This window comes from Lissotriton vulgaris, chromosome 3_1 (genome assembly GCF_964263255.1).
Source record: "Lissotriton vulgaris chromosome 3_1, aLisVul1.2, whole genome shotgun sequence".
Taxonomy (NCBI): Eukaryota; Metazoa; Chordata; class Amphibia; order Caudata; family Salamandridae; genus Lissotriton; species Lissotriton vulgaris.
Genome location: NC_141689.1, coordinates 548,046,154 through 548,063,320, shown reverse-complemented (window position 1 = coordinate 548,063,320; position 17,167 = coordinate 548,046,154). Strand labels below are relative to the sequence as shown.

The following is a 17,167-nucleotide window of genomic DNA, read 5'->3' as shown; positions in this document are numbered from 1 at the left end:
TACTCAGAAACTCATGTGCCTACTCACAGACCCATTTAGCCCCTCACACACCCACTAACAGGTCCACTCAGACACTCACACACCTACTCCCAGACCCACATGTACACTCATTTACCCACTCACAGACCCACTCAGAGACTCACACACCCCTCAAAGACCCACTCAGGATCACACACTCACTCACAGTCCCCCTCAGAAAGCTAAGCAACCACTCACACACCCATACAGCCACTCACACAGAGTCTGTCACCCATAGAGCTACTCACACACCGTCTGACTCACCCATAAAGCTACTAATGCACCTTTTAACACACCCATATAGATACTCACACACACACACTCATTCACCTAAAAAGCCACTAATCCACCCTCTCAGTCACCCATGCACCCACTCATACAACATCTCGCTAACTCATGCGCTTACTCACACAGCCACTCATTCATTGGTACAGCCACTCACACACCCAGTCAAACATATAGCCAGTCAATACCCACACACTCGCCCCTACAGGCACTCAGGCTCCCTCTGACACTGTGACTCACACATGTAGTCAGTTACACAGGTACTCACTCGCCAATACAGCACTCATACATGCTTTTATACACCCATTCACACCCCCACTCACTCATCCATAGTCTCTCATTCACCCTCTCATTCACCTCACTAATATAGCCATTCATACAACCTGTCAGTCACTCATATACTTATTCACACAAACACTCAGCTCTGTCTGCAGCAGGCTCCATCTAGTCAGCAGCCTTTGAAAGTGAAGCTCTCAGCAGCTCTGACTTCACAGGGCTCAACCTGGTCAGTAGCCCGTGAGAGTGAAACTCTCAGCAGCTTTGTCTGCACTGTGGTCCATCTGGCAGCAGCCCTCGAGAGTGAAGCTTTCAGCAGCTCTGTCTGCATTAGACTGCATTTTGTCAGCAGCCCCTGAAAGTGAAGGTCTCAGTAACTCTGTCTGTGCCAGGCTCCATCTGGCTCCATGTGGTCAGCACCACTTGAGTGTGAAACTCTCAGCAGCTCTGTCTGCCCTCGGCTCCATCTGGACAGCTGCCCCCGAGAGTTAGGGATTATAGTTACGAAATAAAATTTTAAAACCTAAGAAAGTCACTTAAAAAACCAAATGTTACAGAGACGTTATAGTTAGGAGATAGAATTTAAAAAAAATTGAAATTCACTGAAAAAACAAAGGTTACATGGCCGTTATAGTGATGAAATATAATTTTTTTTAAACTTACAAATTCACTGAAAAAATCAAAGTTTACAGGGAGTTTATAGTTAGGATCATATTACATTAACAGTGACGATCATACTAAAGTATAGGTTTCAATTGGATTGCTCATTGGAGGGCAAAATTACTTTGTGATTTATTATTTAGATCATAATACATCAGGAATCATTCCAATTGGCTGGCCCATCGCAAGAGCCACTGGTATAAGACAAAAATTAGTCACTTAACAAGCTCGTTGAGTTTCAGGTTGTATCCAGGAGTAAGGTCAGGAGACTGAAACATGTAGGGGAGGCACACTTTGTTTCATGTACGGGCCTAAATACATCAAATTGGAGCCTGCAGTCGGTGTGTCTCTTTTCTGTCTGATTGGTTATTGTAGAAGTGTAGTTAGGAAATAGCATTAAAAAAACGTGGAAATTCACTGAAAAAAGCAAAGGTTACAGGGACGTTATGGTTAGGAAATAGAATTTTAAAAAACTTTGGAATTCACTAAAAAAACCAAAGGTTACAGGGACGTAATAATTATGCTCAGATTTTACACACACAAAAGCATAGAAATTCAGCAGTTATAGTTATAGTTATCTTACGTAACTATAGCTCGTGCCCCGTAGGTACTATAACTCACACCCTCGCCAACTACATGTCCAGTTAGTGAAAAACTCTTACATTTGTTTTTTACTACTGCAAGATGCATCTCTCTCCTATACGCTAACATTGGGATTACCTAATTACAATATATGTGTAATTTCCAATTGGGAAAAATATAGATATTTTGAGGTTGGTGTTTCTGGACTCAATATTTAAATCACAACTTATGGTAAAGTTGAATTTTAAGTTGCAAAGAAAGTTGGCATTTTTTTACTTTAACCATTCTGGAGAACGGGCTGTATTTAAAAAAGCTGCTTTATTATTATTAAAAAGCAGTCCCAGATATGGTGGTCTGCTGAGCCCAGCAGGCCACCATCCCTGGGAGGGATGTCATTCCCAATGGGCTTGCAAATTGCGAGAGGCTCATTTATATTAGTGAGCCTCGCAATTTGCGACCCCATTGGGAATCGCAAACAATGTGAAATACACTGTTGTACATCGCAAATTGCACCTCGCTAATTGCAACTCACAAAAGAGTCACAATTTACGATGCACAATTTTCTTGGTTGTACAACTGGCCCTTAGGGACTGATTATGAGTTTGGCAGTGTAGGAGCGGGCCGCCACGCCACTGCCCCTCTCCCACACTACCAAACCTCACCTCCAGCCACCCATCAGATTACAAGTTATCTTGTGGTCTGGCGGGCGGTCCTATGGCAGTTCCACGGTGTTGCCTATTAAAAAGGCACTGCAATGGGAGCTCCAAAGCCCTTTCCTACACGGCATGGACTGTGCAGTCATGCTGTGCAGGAAATGGGGTGCATGCAGACAGGAGGGCACACCATGTACCCCTCTGCAAGCATCCCATGGCCCTGAGGCCTCTCCGCCATACTTTACTCACGCCACACTTTTCATGGCGGGATTGCCGCCCTAAAAAGTGATGCAGTCAAGAAACTCATATTATGCTTGGAGGTGCCGCAGCAGCACTGGCAAGCATACTGTGGCCACAGACCGGCGCTCCATCATCCCAGGTGGTTGCAGCAGTCATATGGCGTACCAACCGCTCTAGTTGTAATATGGCAGTCGTACCGCTGGTGCGACGGTCAGAGACTGCCACCGCACCTCCACTGCAAGTTTATAGGTTCTATGGACCGCCAAACTCATAATCGGGCCCTTTGTAATGTATCACAGAGAATAATCAGGCTATCTATGCAACTTTTAGATTATGTATCCGAAGTATGATATGTTCCCGTAGCCCGTAATAAGTTAGCAGATTTTTTAAGCAAGCTATCCTTTGCCCGTAAGTAAAGAGACAAAATGTGTTTAGGATGATTGCTGGTGGCTATGGTGTTTGCAGAAGAATGAACAAGTATAGAACCAGATGCATGGACGACATCCATAGCACAGAATTGTGTCATCATAGTCATGAAGTATAAAGTATGGGTGGTCAGAAAAGAGTCGTCTTGGAAAGGAGCTTGTGCCATTCTGGGAGGTGAAGAATGAGTAATCTGTTGAGGAAGGGTTCTTGTTGAGAGTGGCAGGCTGGTACCACCAAAAGAGTTGCATGAGAGAATAGTCAATCTAAGCCACAAAGGTCCCCTTGGCATAGTAAAAACTAAGAACAGAGTTAAACAGTACTGCTGGTGTCCGGGAGTAGATAAAGATGTTGAAAAGATGGTGAGAGAATGCACCAAATGTACCAATTCTGACAAGGCAATGGTTACATTTAAACCGCCTTTACATCCTACTGTGGTTCCACATTCGCTATGGGAAAGGATAGGGGTGTTATTTTTGGTCCCTTGCAAGATTTTAATAATGTATCCAAACGTACCTAGTAGCGGTGGATAATTTTTCTATATAGCCTGATATCAAGGTGTTACAGAATGCAGATTCTTGGCCATTAGTGAATTTTCTGGAGGAAGTGTTTTACCAAGAAAGTCTACCCAAAGTTGTAGTTATCGACAATGGGAAACAGGTAATTTTGGATGCCTTCAAAACATTCATGAAGAAAACTGGAAATGTCCATAAAACCACAGCCCTTTATCATCCTGAGGGGAATGGTAATGCTGAGCACTTCAATAGTGTAATAAAAGGTATCATTGAATTATCAAAGTAATCGCATTAATTGGGAAAATGAGCTATTGAAAACTATTGGTGCTTATAGAATGGCTAAGTGTGAAGCTACTGAACATTGCCTTTTTGAGTTAATGAGAGGAAGATCTCCTCGCACCAAGATAATATTAGGGCTGGGCGTAGTTTGCGAAGTAACGCTTTGCGAAGCTACACAAAGTGCACTTCGCACTATGCGAGCTACGCTTAGCACTATGCGAACTGCTTTGTACCCTGTCCGCACTGTGCAAGATGCCGTTTTCAATGATTGCAGTAGCTTTCTCAACGCGGACTGGTAGTTTCCCATCGCAAGCGGTCGCGAGCATACGGGACGACTCGCAATGAGAAACCTGACCTTCCCGCGTTGAGAATCTCGCTGAAGGTTTATTTTCCACGCTCGCGATCGGCAACTTGATGTTGCTGATCACGAACGAGGAAAAAGTCTCGCCGGGATGTCATTTTGCTTGCTTGCGGTCCCCAACTTGACGTTGAGGACCGCGAGCAAGGAAAAAATGACCGCTGCACTACGCTTTGCGTGTTTGCACTGTGCTACGTGCAGTTCGAGTAGTGCAGAGTAGAGCAAACTTCGCAAACTAGGCGAGCATAGCGTAGTGCTTTGCCCGGGGTTAAATAATATAGGGTGGTTCGGAAACACTTCGAAAATGAATTGTTCACTGGGAAGAAAATGAGGGGTCACCTGGAATCAGGTCAAGTGAAATACAAACAAAGATATAAAATGTTGCATGGTGTGAAGAAAATAAACCTCTAAGAGGGAGATATTGTGAAACGTAAGAAAGGAAGACTCACAACTAAGGGAGAAAGAGGGTATTCTGAGCCTTGAAAGGTAATCAAAATTCTGTGTAACTTTATGTTACTTAGTGATAGGAAGGTGTGGCATGCTAAGAGATTAGCACTGTTCAAAGGAAATAAACAGAAAATAGCTCCAGGAACACAGAACGATGCTTCAGACACTAGGAAGTATGATTGGTTTGAAGATATGCCTACTAGCATGGGAGATTCATGTTACGTTCACTGGTAAGCACAGCAAAGGCAGCCAAGGGAGTGAGTAGAAAGCTGTAGGAACACCAGCAGTGAGGATAGCGTGCGTGAAATGACCAAGTCGGAAAGAATAAGTGTGAGATCTAAACACTTTGATGATTTTGTGGTAGGAGTAAATACAGTTGTATAATATTGTACACATTCCAGGTTGACGTTAAATATTACACGCTGTATTCATGTACATTTTAAATTACTTTAATTTTTAAATTATTATCTTATTCATAATATTTTTGATTTTGTGGTTGCAGTAAATAGTGTTTACTTTTTTCACATTTTAGGATTTGCAAGCTAAAAGCGATATACTCTGTATTCATGTACATGTTTAGCCTATACACTTGTTTTATTTATATATTGATTGAATATTATTTGTTTATATTTTGGGAAGGGGGTGTTGTGAGATGCTTGCCTATGGAATGGAATTAGGTCATATAGTGTGACGAGCTCACAGAGACAATGTTGGGGGATGATTGCTGTGAAGTACATTTGCAGGGATAGTTGGTCCCAACCTTGCTGTTGCCAGATGTTTGAGTCCGAAGAAATCAAACTTTCAACCAAAGCTGCATGTTGTGTGGTTTATGGACTTAACACAAGGCTGGGTACGCCTCACCTTTCATGAGAGGGCATTGCTTAATGTCCAACGGCATTCTAGAAGGTTACTACACTCAGTACATTGCCATTGTTCATCTTGTTTTGATAATGTTGCATGAAAATGTTAACAATGTGTTTTATGTGAGTGAAAGATAGAAACACTACAGTAGGACTTGACGTACTTTATTATAGACTGCATCTAGAGCAACTGCTCGGGCCAAAGCAACAGTTCCAAAGAAAGAGTTCATATCTTAGAAATCAATCATTGAAATCCAAATAGATCACAGAATGAATTTACATCAGCCACATAATATGCATAATACCCACATATTGCCTGAGAATACACAAGGAAGAGTCTAAAATGTGCTTTTTTAATACATGCCTGACACCTACTTTATTGATTACTAGCGTATTAACATGGTATTTCTCATATTTATATTTCAGCTAGGACAGCACAAGACGGATTCCTGCCAAAAATCCAAAAACTAGATCTTCTGGGCATTCACAATATTACTGAATCAGGATGGAACAACTTTTTTCTAACTCTTGACAGCATGCCAGACTTGAAACATTTGAATGTGAGCAGAGTCTACACTCATCAAATCAAATGTCATGCGATCACTGTGAAGTCATTTGTCCAGTGCATCGCCAGGCTTCCCAGCCTAGCAACAATTATCATGTATGGTTGGCTGTTCGATGCAGAAGATGTTAAGATGTTTAATGCCATGAAGGAGCAGCATCCCCAGTCATCAATTTTGAGCATTTATAGGGAATGGCAATTGCCTATCACACCAATCGTACAGCAATAGATAAAGCTTTGAGAAATGTTTGAACCAATTTTGTTAATGATACATATGCATTTATGTTTTGCTACTGGAAAGGACTATATGTGAACCTCGCTCATACAGATGAAACACACTAGTGATGATGATAAGTGCTATATATATATCTTTATATTTTAGTGGTAATGAGCTAGGTCAGCAATATGGAAGTATTGAATATTATATTAATATATTTATGCTTATATATTAACATATTCTGCAGGTTGCTTACTTGTTTGTTCTAACAACCTACAATTGAAATGAATCCCATTTTAAAGACCCACTTTTTCGAAACCTATATTTCTGCACTATTTGATTGCCTCTCTCTGTTTGAAACCTAGTTGGTCTTATGGTCTAGTTTGTTTTACTTCTCTAATGTTTTGTATGAAGCACTCTGCTACCCTTGTCGTGTTGTCAGGGGTATAGATATACCAGAAACAATATAAATAAAAATCCAGCTAATGTAGTTACTTTTGGTAATTACAAAAAATGTACGACTAAAGCACGCACATACATGGTTCCTGCAAGGAAAAAAACTGGAACAAGTAAATGACTATAAGAACTTGGGAGTAACTTACAGTGATAATGGCAAGTTCGTGACTCATAAACGCGATATTACAAGGAAAGCGAACTCCCTTATCGGTGCATTTAGATCAATCCAGAAATCCATTGGAGATTTGTCTTATCGTCCCTTATTAAAATCAATTGCAGCAAAATTATTACCTACTCTGACATATGGCAGTGAGGTGCTCAACGGGAAAGATGCAGAGATTATCAACACCTCGGTTGCAAAAACCTACAGACTTTTATTTTCCCTCCCAAAGAATGCCTCACAAGCCCAAGTGAGATTCGAATTCGGGCTAAACGACCAATCTCTTGTAAGAAAAGGAAACATATTGAAAGTGTGGAACAGAATAAAAAACGATTACGACAATGAAATATCTCGTCTACTTTTGCAAGAAATAAGTAATAACTGCTCCTTAACTACCGCCTCCTATTTAAATCTAGCAATTAATGAGTATGGTATAGCTCCTATCTGGAACTCTCCGGTTATGCAGGAGAGTTTTAAAAAGACAGTAAATAAAATTACTGACTATCTTTCCTTGATAAAGGACAAAGATAACTTTGTTAAAAGACAGCATGCGTGGCCAATTATAAATGGTTTTAAGAAAAAGAAGATACAAACCTATCTGGAAACATCTTGGTCGAAAAAAAAAAACACATTTTTATGAATGTTAGGTTTGGTATCTTTCCAGGCTTATGCCATTTGGCACCATGGAAAAGAACTGAAGATATCTGTTTGTGTAGGCTATGTAAATCTGGTCAAGAACACATCTTACACTTAATGTGCCTTTGCCCGAACCTGGAAGCTGAAAGAAAAAGTATACTTAAGAAACTGTTTAATGAACGAGGTGTAAGGACTTGTAGGCAGGCACTAATGGCAACCTTAGATCCAGATGACCTATCAATTAATTCAGCTTTCGTGAAATTTCTCATATTGGTTCAAAAAAAGTTGGAAGCCTGTCTTTGTATAGACTATAATCAGTGTCAAGATGATTCTACCAAATTGATAATTTTAAAGGACAGAATATTTTATTGTCTTACAAATAGTATTTGAATATATGCATTGTTTCGCATTTTATATTTGTATACGTTTTAGCTGTTTTGTAAGATTTTAATGAATCAAACAAATAAAAACAAATTGAAATAGTTACCTTATCACCATGAGTGTCACTTCAATGAAATTTCAAGAGTAGCAGAAGTGGCTTTACCTATTGTTCCACTATTAGTACCTCAATAGTCTCAGATTTCTGGCTAATAAGCTGGGAAAGAGAAAGGAGTAGTGACTACAGCAAGTAAAATGTTACTTTCTTTTCCGGATTCTGCATGCAATGAAACCAAGGATAATAAAAGCAGTGCCAGAGGACGGTTGCTATCCCTGGCTACCTGTTGAATGTAAAACAGCAGAAAGTTGTTGAATAAAAGGGTGTTTATTCAGAAACAGAATACACCCACGACCACAGCGTCCACCTGCTGCGGATTCAAGCACGAAAATGAACGTTGCTTGAAAGTCCGCTAAACAGTAAACGCTGCGGAGCTTGGAACACAGTTAAATGTAAATACGTTTTTACACAAGATGATTGCATGCAAGGACCTCGTGGAAGGATGCATGCACTCATCTAGTGCACCGGAATAATAACATTACTGTAACATCTTCCTCCTTAGCAAATGAAAGGAAATGAAAACATGGTAGAAAACACAATAAATTTAACATAAGGAAAAATACACTTGAAGGATACCACATGCAATGCAAGATTTACAAAGTCTGGAGAATGAAAAGAAAAGAACAAATTAGTCCAGAACATAATCCTTAAATTTGTCAGGTAATCTCCTTGTTCGAGCAACACTTTTCTCACATGTCTCTCCTCTTTTGTCACCCAACAATACAGTTGTAGGAGCAATAGGTGAGCATGTATCACTATGAGAAGAAAGAACAGGTGTACGCAAGGTACTTAGAGCCTTGGGAGCAACAACATCGTGTAACCAATTATAAGATTGTGATTGGCCTGTGTTAGAAACGGAGTGATTGACAATAATGCCAGCTTGAGAGTTTGAAATGAGTACTAGATTCCTTTTATTCCACCATCCCCTGTTGAGTAAAAGAGGTGAACCTCTGCTTACTTTACAAACGTGCACTGGAGAAGAGAATCTAGAAGAAACTTTCAACACTTTCTTGTTTTTTTAAAAAAAAACATTTTTATTGTCCTTTTACATAAGTTGGTACTGATTACAGAAATCTGAAATTATAGGTACTTAGTTGTGTCAGTACTTAAATAACACCCTTATCAATTTTGCATCACAGTTATCCCCCACATGCACCCATCTTATGACCACAGTAATAACAACTTTCCCAGAACAGCTCTGACCATGTCCATTATACGCTCAGCTCCGGTTCTGACTCTTCAGATTGCGGGGTACATATATTCCCTCTAAATGCATTCCACTTCCCCCACACCTGTGTCCATTTCTTGGGGCACCCTCTACGGATATAGACCACTTTCTCAGCCACCATTGCGCTATCCATATCGCTACACCACTATCGATGTGTGGGAACGGGCTGTGCCCCCCCAGTGTTGAGCTATGTTCCTTTTAGCCAGCATCATAACTAAAGTCGCCCAATCTTGACCTGCATTATTAAGATCTGACGGCTCCCAGATGTTGAGGAGACATCTCTTGGGTTCTAAAGGACACTAGGTCCACAAACCTGTGAGATTGTATCCATGACAGCCTCCCAGTAGTGTGTAATTTTGGGGCATTCCCACAATTTGTGGTAGAAAGTGCCTGGTGTCTCGCAACCCCGCAGACACAGTGGTGTGTCAGTTCTTCCAAATGTATTCATTGTCATCCTTGTGTAGTAGGTTTGGTGCAATATTTTGAGTTGCACTAGTTTCAGTTTCTTGTTTTTTTTCTTGTTTTTTTTTTGTTTTGAAAAAGAGGCATGTAATCAAAGCACAACATTGCTCAGATGATCCGTAAAGCACATTGATACAGCACAGGAGCTCATTGCACAGTACAGTATAAGTGTCATCAGGAGTCGCATAATATACAAATTCAGCAGAACCCTCATCTCTGCTCCAAGGTGGTTCACATAAATCCCCTTGAAAAGTGTTCCAAGACCGCCATATTTGTGACCATTTCGTCGGACACCCCCTGGAGGGATAAATAGGAACCTCAGTCACCATACACCAGTACATGTCCTTGGCGTACTCGGCAATGCTGGGTGGGTTGGGGGCCCTCCATAGACGTGCGAAGCCCAAAGCCGCCCAGATTCTCTCCTTAGCGCTGAGGTCCATGGGGGCCCAAATATTCAATAAAATCAATTTGATGTTACATTGTATCTGTTGTCCTAATGCCTCCTCCATCATAAGTGCCACGCCCTCCCAATATTTCTGTATTGTAGGACAATCCCACAGGGTAGGAACAAAGGTGCCCTCTTGCCCACAGTGTCATGCACAACTACTGTCTTGGGTGTAGTCCATATGTACCAATGAGGGTCCAGACAAATATGTTCTGTGAAGGATTTTCAGTTGGACCAAACGGAGTCTGGAGGAGATGGTGACCTCGCGTGGAGATGCCACTGCAGCCCGCCACTTTTAATCATCCAGCCTAATCACATCATGGTCCCATTTACTTCTAAGGCGGATCAGGGGATCGGGCATGTTGTTAATGAGCTTCTTGTATATGAGAGACATGCCTTCTCAGGCAAATCGCCATCTAGTATCCTGTCCTCCAGCGGAGAGGACTCAGGGAGGTCAGCCCCTTTAGGGAGAACTGCAAGCAAAGCGTGTCTGATTTGGAGATATCAAAACTGTTTAGAATTGGCCATTTCCTACTCTTGCTGCAATCGGGAGAATAGTATGACCTCACCCAATTTCCATAGGTCCCCAATTCTGGAGATTCCGATGATCTCCCAGTCATCGAACCCCAGGGAACACGACAACCGACCCAACCGGTCACAGTGCCAGAGTGGCGTGTCGGAGATTTTCTATACAACGCCCCTTCAAAACTGCCTCCAGGGAGGAGCCATCGGTCTATGAGAAAGGCCGGGTCATCGTGCCATCTATATCTGCATTGGTTGATAGCAAAGAGCTGCGAGGCCCAATATTACCTTTTCATATCAGGAAGCCCAATGCCACCGTCAAACCATCCCAACGTGAGTTTTTACTTGGCGATGCGGAGGGCTTACCCTTTTTTTTTTTTTGCAGAGTTTTATATAGCGCGAACTTGACCCGAACTGAATCAGGTATCAGAGTGCTTTACATAGCACCAGTTACGTTACATGAGGACACACATTCATTTTTGTTAGGCATGGGGAGATTAAGTGATTTGCCCAGAATCACAGGATGTTTGGCGTCGTTACCAAGACTCGAACCTAGATCCCCAGGTCCGAGGTACAAATAGCTTCCCCTAACTCTCCTGGGGCATGCAGCATTATTTAAGATGATGTCCGTCCCCCGACTTCTGTATGAGCTGCAAAACACGCATATTATGCTCGTGGCATCATACTTCAAGAAACTAGAGTCAATTCCTGCACTATAGACTCTAGTTCCTTGAAGTACGATGCCACAAGCGGAATAGGCGTGTTTTGCAGCGCATACAGAAGTCGAGGGACGGACATCATCTTAAATAATGCCGCACGCCCCAGGAGAGTTAGGGGAAACTACATCCAGTGCTGGACATCAGATTTAAGACGTGCTAGCGGAGGCCGAAGGTTAGTCTCATATAATCGAGACAGTTCTTTGGATACCCAGATTCCCAGATATTTAAACCCTTCCAGGGCTCTGTTAATTGGCAGCCCCGGGGAGTCGGGGCTTCTGCCCCCTAAGGACGTACAGCACCGATTTGGACCACTTGATCTTGCGAATCTGCAGAAGATGTGAAATATGTCCATTACTACGTTAAGCGACTTTGCTGGGGAGGCTAGATAAAGCAGGATGTCATCCGCATACAATGATATGCGGTCCTCCCAGCCATGAGTCCATCTCAGGCCCCAGATAGCAGGGTCCTGAAGGAATCCACGCCACCAAGGGCTCCAAGGCTAAGGCGAAGAGGAGCAGTGATAGGGGGCAGCCCTGCCTGGTGCTCCTACCCAAAGAAAAAACAGGGGATTTCCGATTGTTGACGACCACCTGTGCCAATGGTTGGCAATATAGAAGGTGCACCCATTTAATAAATTCCGAGACAAATCCTAGCTTGTGGAGCGCTGTAAACATGAATGGCCATTCAATAGTGTCGAAGGCAGATGCAGTGTCTAGGGACACCACCACTGCATCTTCTCTAATAGTATCTGCCCTGCAGAGTACACTGTGTAGTCGGCGGATGTTAAGAGATGTGTTTCTTGCCGGCATAAACCCGGACTGGTACGGGTGGATCAGGGTGGGACGAACCTGTAACAGACGAGTGGCGAGGACCTTAAAAGGATCTTGGCCTTGCAATTGAGCAGAAAATGGGCCTATATGAAGAACACAGATCTGCGGGCTTGCTCGGTTTGTGGATGACAATGACGATAGCCAGTCTGTGGTCCTCGGGAACAATTCCAATCTCTTTACGCTTCCGGTACATGTCTGTGAGATAAGGGGCAGTCATGTTCGCTGGCAACCTAAATAATTCTATGGGGATCCCATTGGGACCCGATGCTATCCCCGCGCAGGTCATGGATGGCTTTCTCCACTTCAGTTACAGTGAGGTCACGCTAAAGATCGGAGCTGTCCTCTGCAGTAAGAGCTTGTATATGAATATCATGGAGGAGAGATGAAGCCTCATCCTCTGAATAGGTCGTGCGGGAAGTATAAAGGGAGTGGTAGTGTTTTCCAAATGCATCTGCAATGTCTTGCGGTGCGTTAATATGGGAATGCTGTTCGGTGGCAATTTCAACCACTACGTGCCTTGCCCCATCTCTGCAGTCCAACCATGCCAGCAGCTTGCCTGCCTTATTGCCTACTTCATAGATCCTGCTAAGTGAGAAAACAGGGAGGGAGCGCACTCCTGACCTCTCAGCCGGGTCGCCCCTTCGCATTCTGGTACATGCAGTTCACACGATTCAGGCCAAAGTTCGTAAGTATTACACCAAGGTTGGTGCAAGCAGGTGCTTGGTACAAGGTATCTCTAGACACGAGACATGGCTCGTGTTTCAGGATAGTATCCTTCATCAGTAGAGATCAGTTTGGGGTGGCTAAGAGGCTGCCAAACAATCCAGGCTTCGTTGCCTCTCGGGCGCGGAGGTACTTCACCTATAGCTCGTCAGCTACGGAGGCTCACGGGAGCCCTAAACAGGAAACAGGGAGGGAGCACACTCCTGACCTCTCAGCCGGGTTACCCCTTCACATTCTGGTACATGCAATAGATCCTGCTAAGTGTCGCCCTGTATTGTGCTTTAGCTGCGTCAGTGGCCAAATCAGAGAATTCTTTCATCTTAATACGGCGCTTGTGACGTGATTCCTCTGAGTCCTGCATACGGACTGCGTGTTCTAAGATCTAGACCATACCCTCTAAGCGCACCAGATCTGCAGTTATTTCCTTGTTTTGTCCAGCAATCTGTCCCAACACTACCCCCCGAATGACAGTTTTATAGGCTTCCCAAAGCGAGACAGATGAAATGACCGAACCCTGGTTCACCTGAAAATAAAGGTTGGATTTGCTCAGTACTTTAGCCCTAATAGAGGGAATAGTGGGATACCAGGGGTTAAGCGGTGCCACGCGGCTGACCGTGGGTTCCCCACTTCCACCCTGCACAGCACGGGCGAGTGATCCAAAATCCCCCTAGCCAAATGTTGAATATCGTTGACATTGTGGATCTGCTTCGTGAGTGTAAGTATATAGTCTATACTCGACATGCATCGATGGGGCCCTGAGAGAGGCGAATATTAGAGCTCGCTGGGGTGTAGACACCTCCAGACATCCACCAGGCCCATAGCCCCCCAAAAACTATGTATGCGTTTGCGTGATATCGGCAGGGTCTTTTGGGGCCAGCGATCCAGGTAATCAGAAACTATGGAATTAAAATCCCCCCCAATCAACAATCTCCCGTCCCACAGGTTCAGGAGAAGATCACCAAGGTTGATAAATGCCTGTGGGTGTTGGCCTGGCGGAATATACATTGATACCAGGTTGGGGGCAGCCCCCTCCCAAACCCCGGACACCGCCACAAATCTATCCAGGGGGTCTGTATGGACCATGTTGACAGTCAAGGAGAAGGACTTATGAACTAAAATGCCCAACCCCCGGGAACCGGAGCCAAAGGCAGAGTGAGCAGCCATCTGGAATCCCCACCGAGACAGGGCCTTACAACGATTACCCAATAGGTGGGTCTCCTACAAAAGAACAACATCGGGTGAGTGCTGTTTCAGGAACTGGAGAACCACCCATCTTTTGATTTTATCTCCCAGCCCATTTACATTCCAGGATAACAGTTTCTGTCAATGCTTGGTATCCATCGCTCTGTGTCAAAGGTGCAAAGTAACCCAGTGAGGAGCACATCAAAGGGGAAAAGAGGAAGGATGTCATTGTTTCCTAAGCACTGTAACCAATGAGAACATTACAAACACCTCATCTGTCGCAACCTGCTCTTGAGACCATTCGGATATAACATGCCTGAAAAACAAAATACTAAAATCAACACACAACGACAATCCCCTCCCACCCACTCCACAGCCCCAACGTAGATTCCCCCAACCCCCCCACCCTGCCTCCCTGCTTGGCGGTAACAAAACCTCCCACCACCCAAACTAGCAGAGTGCCAATCGCCCATCCTTGTAAGAACGTACGAGTTTGTGCAGCCGAACCGAGTACCCGTCTCAGAGTAATTTTATTTTACCAATATTTACATTAAAACCTAACATGTTTACGCTAAGAGCATCGACAAGGACCCAATATACCCCCTCGTCGCCCACGGAGTGAGCAGGGGAACAGGCAAAGTTTGTGGAGATAAGTTAGTAAAATCATCTACGACATTCGAACTCCAGACATCAAAAGTCCAACGCATTTATCGGGGACAGCTGCATCTCCACAGCCCTCCATCCACCTGAACACATTCCACCTCCCAAAGGGAAAACATACAGACCAGTTATTCGGCACCACCCGTCGCCTCGTTCAAGTCTCGTTGTGGCGAGCCACCCCCAGAAGCTCGAGCATCACTTTCCCCCCTTCACGCCAGCCTGCCGTGCGCCATCCCTCCAGCCAATCTCATGTCTCCTCTGGGGTGGTGAAGAACCAGGATATCCCCTCCAATTCCACCCTCAACTTGACCAGGAACATCATAGTATATTTCAAGTCCTTGTCGTGGAGCACCTTCTTCACTTCCAGGAAGCTTTGTCGTTGTCGTTGCACCTTGAGGGTGAAATCCGGGAAGAAAGTGATGCAACTGTTTTGGAATTCCACCGGTGAGGCGGATCCGGTACCATGCAGGATGACATCCCTGTCGCAGAAGTTGAAGATCCTGGCAAGAAGTGGTCTTGGGGGGGCTCCAGGCTTCGGGCGGCCCCCTGGCACCCGGTGCGCTCGCTCCACTGAGAAGAAGTTGGAGAGGACTCACGGCTTGAGGTAAGTAGTGATCAACTCTTCTACAAAAAAGTCCACAGATGGCCCTTCAGCTTGTTCCGGCACCCCAATTATGTGGATGTTGTTGCGCCTGGAGCACCCTTTATAGTCATCCAAGTGTGATTCCAGTTTTGCAGCGTGCTTTTGCAGATTATCCACCTTTCTCTGCAACTCTGAAGTCTCTTCAACCAGGAAGGTCGCCTTGATTTCGACATCCTTTAATCACGAGTTCATTGAACACATATAATCCCTGATAAGAGATACTTCGGTGGACACCGTGTCAATACGCGACTCCAAGGATGTGCGGACGGTGATTATGGCTTCAAGAATATCCTGCGACATTGGTTCCTTTGTCTTCCCTCCGGGCTCAGATTTGTCGGTTGCAGATGCAGATCGCACTGTTTGGGTTCCGTAGCTCCTTTCTGGCCTCAAGAGATAGCGGTCCAGTCCTCAGCCTTTCCGATTGATTATTCTGATGTAAAAGCCCCAGTTTAGGCACTTATGAACGGATAATGGACGTATTTTCTTTCTCGGTTGGTGGAGCCAACAGATTAGGCAGCCATCTTGTCGCTCAGCTTGGCCACGCCCTCTTCTTGGGGTTTTTAATTAAAAACCCAATCACCAGGTTTCAAGGAATCACCACAAAAAAATGTTGAGAGTCTAAATGACTCATGGCATCTTGGTTGCTCTTCACTCTGGCTTTGACAACATCCAATAAATCCATTTTTCACTCAGACTTGTTAGATAACCATGTGGGAAATAAACTAGAATGCGCCATTCTACCTCTCAGCAAGGTAAAAGGTGGAAGCCCAAGTGGTGGAATGGGGAGTAGTGTTGTAAGATCAAACGTTTTCTTTCAAGTATTCCCCAATATCTAAACTTGAAGCAATGGCAGTTTGAATACCTTCTTTGATGAGTCTGTTACCTCTCTCGACCAGTCCATTGGAAGATGGGGAATAGAGAGCTACCTTAAAGTGCTGAATGTCATGACGTTCTAAAGATTTACCCATATGTTGAGACACAAAGGGAGTGCCATTGTCGTTAACAATAGATTTTGAAGAACCTTCAAGTTTAAAAGTGTGTTCTAAAAAATGTAATGGTGTTTTCAGTGGTGGGGCTATCACAAAAGCAATAAAACATCCACTTTGAAAAGTAATCTACCATTAGAATTAAAAATGTGTTATGTGCATGTAACAACTCATAATGTCCAGAAAGATATATGCCAACTTTGTCCTGGGGACCACATGGAAAAGAACGGGATGTAAGGGAGTTTGTAAAGTTTTCCATCTTTTATCAGATAGAAGGCACTCTGAATATGTTTCAATGGAGGATTTCACTTGAGCTTCCATGGAAGGCCACCAATAAAATTCTTTGATGCATTGACAAGTTTTAGAAATACCAAGGTGACCTTGATGTGCTAACTGAATAATTTGCTGCGTAAATTCTCAGAAGGAATAAACAAATCATGACGCATGACAATTTCATCAGCAATGGACAGCTCATCAGCTACGTAAGCAAATTTCTTCATGCCACCAGAACGTATTCTGCTTTCTGGCCAACCTTCTATGATGAATTGTCTGACCTTATTAAGATTGTGATCCTTAACATATTCTTCTCTCTATGTGTGCTCAGAAATAGAAGGAAATTCTATAACAGCATCTACAGCTGCCAC

The 17,167-nt window shown here is 43.7% G+C and overlaps 1 protein-coding gene across 5 annotated transcripts in view; it reads left to right on the top strand.

The window, feature by feature from the left end:
- The window catches only part of LOC147726769 (baculoviral IAP repeat-containing protein 1-like), a 448,780-nt gene extending 440,670 nt beyond the window's left edge, over nucleotides 1-8,110 (top strand). For all 5 annotated transcript variants that reach the window (XM_086960812.1, XM_086960813.1, XM_086960811.1 and 2 more), the window contains one exon: nucleotides 6,023-8,110. In XM_086960812.1, the coding sequence (XP_086816938.1) occupies nucleotides 6,023-6,387 (365 nt within the window). In that variant the 3' untranslated portion in view covers nucleotides 6,388-8,110. The remainder of the gene's footprint in view (nucleotides 1-6,022) is intronic.
- The last annotated feature ends 9,057 nt before the right edge of the window (nucleotides 8,111-17,167 follow it).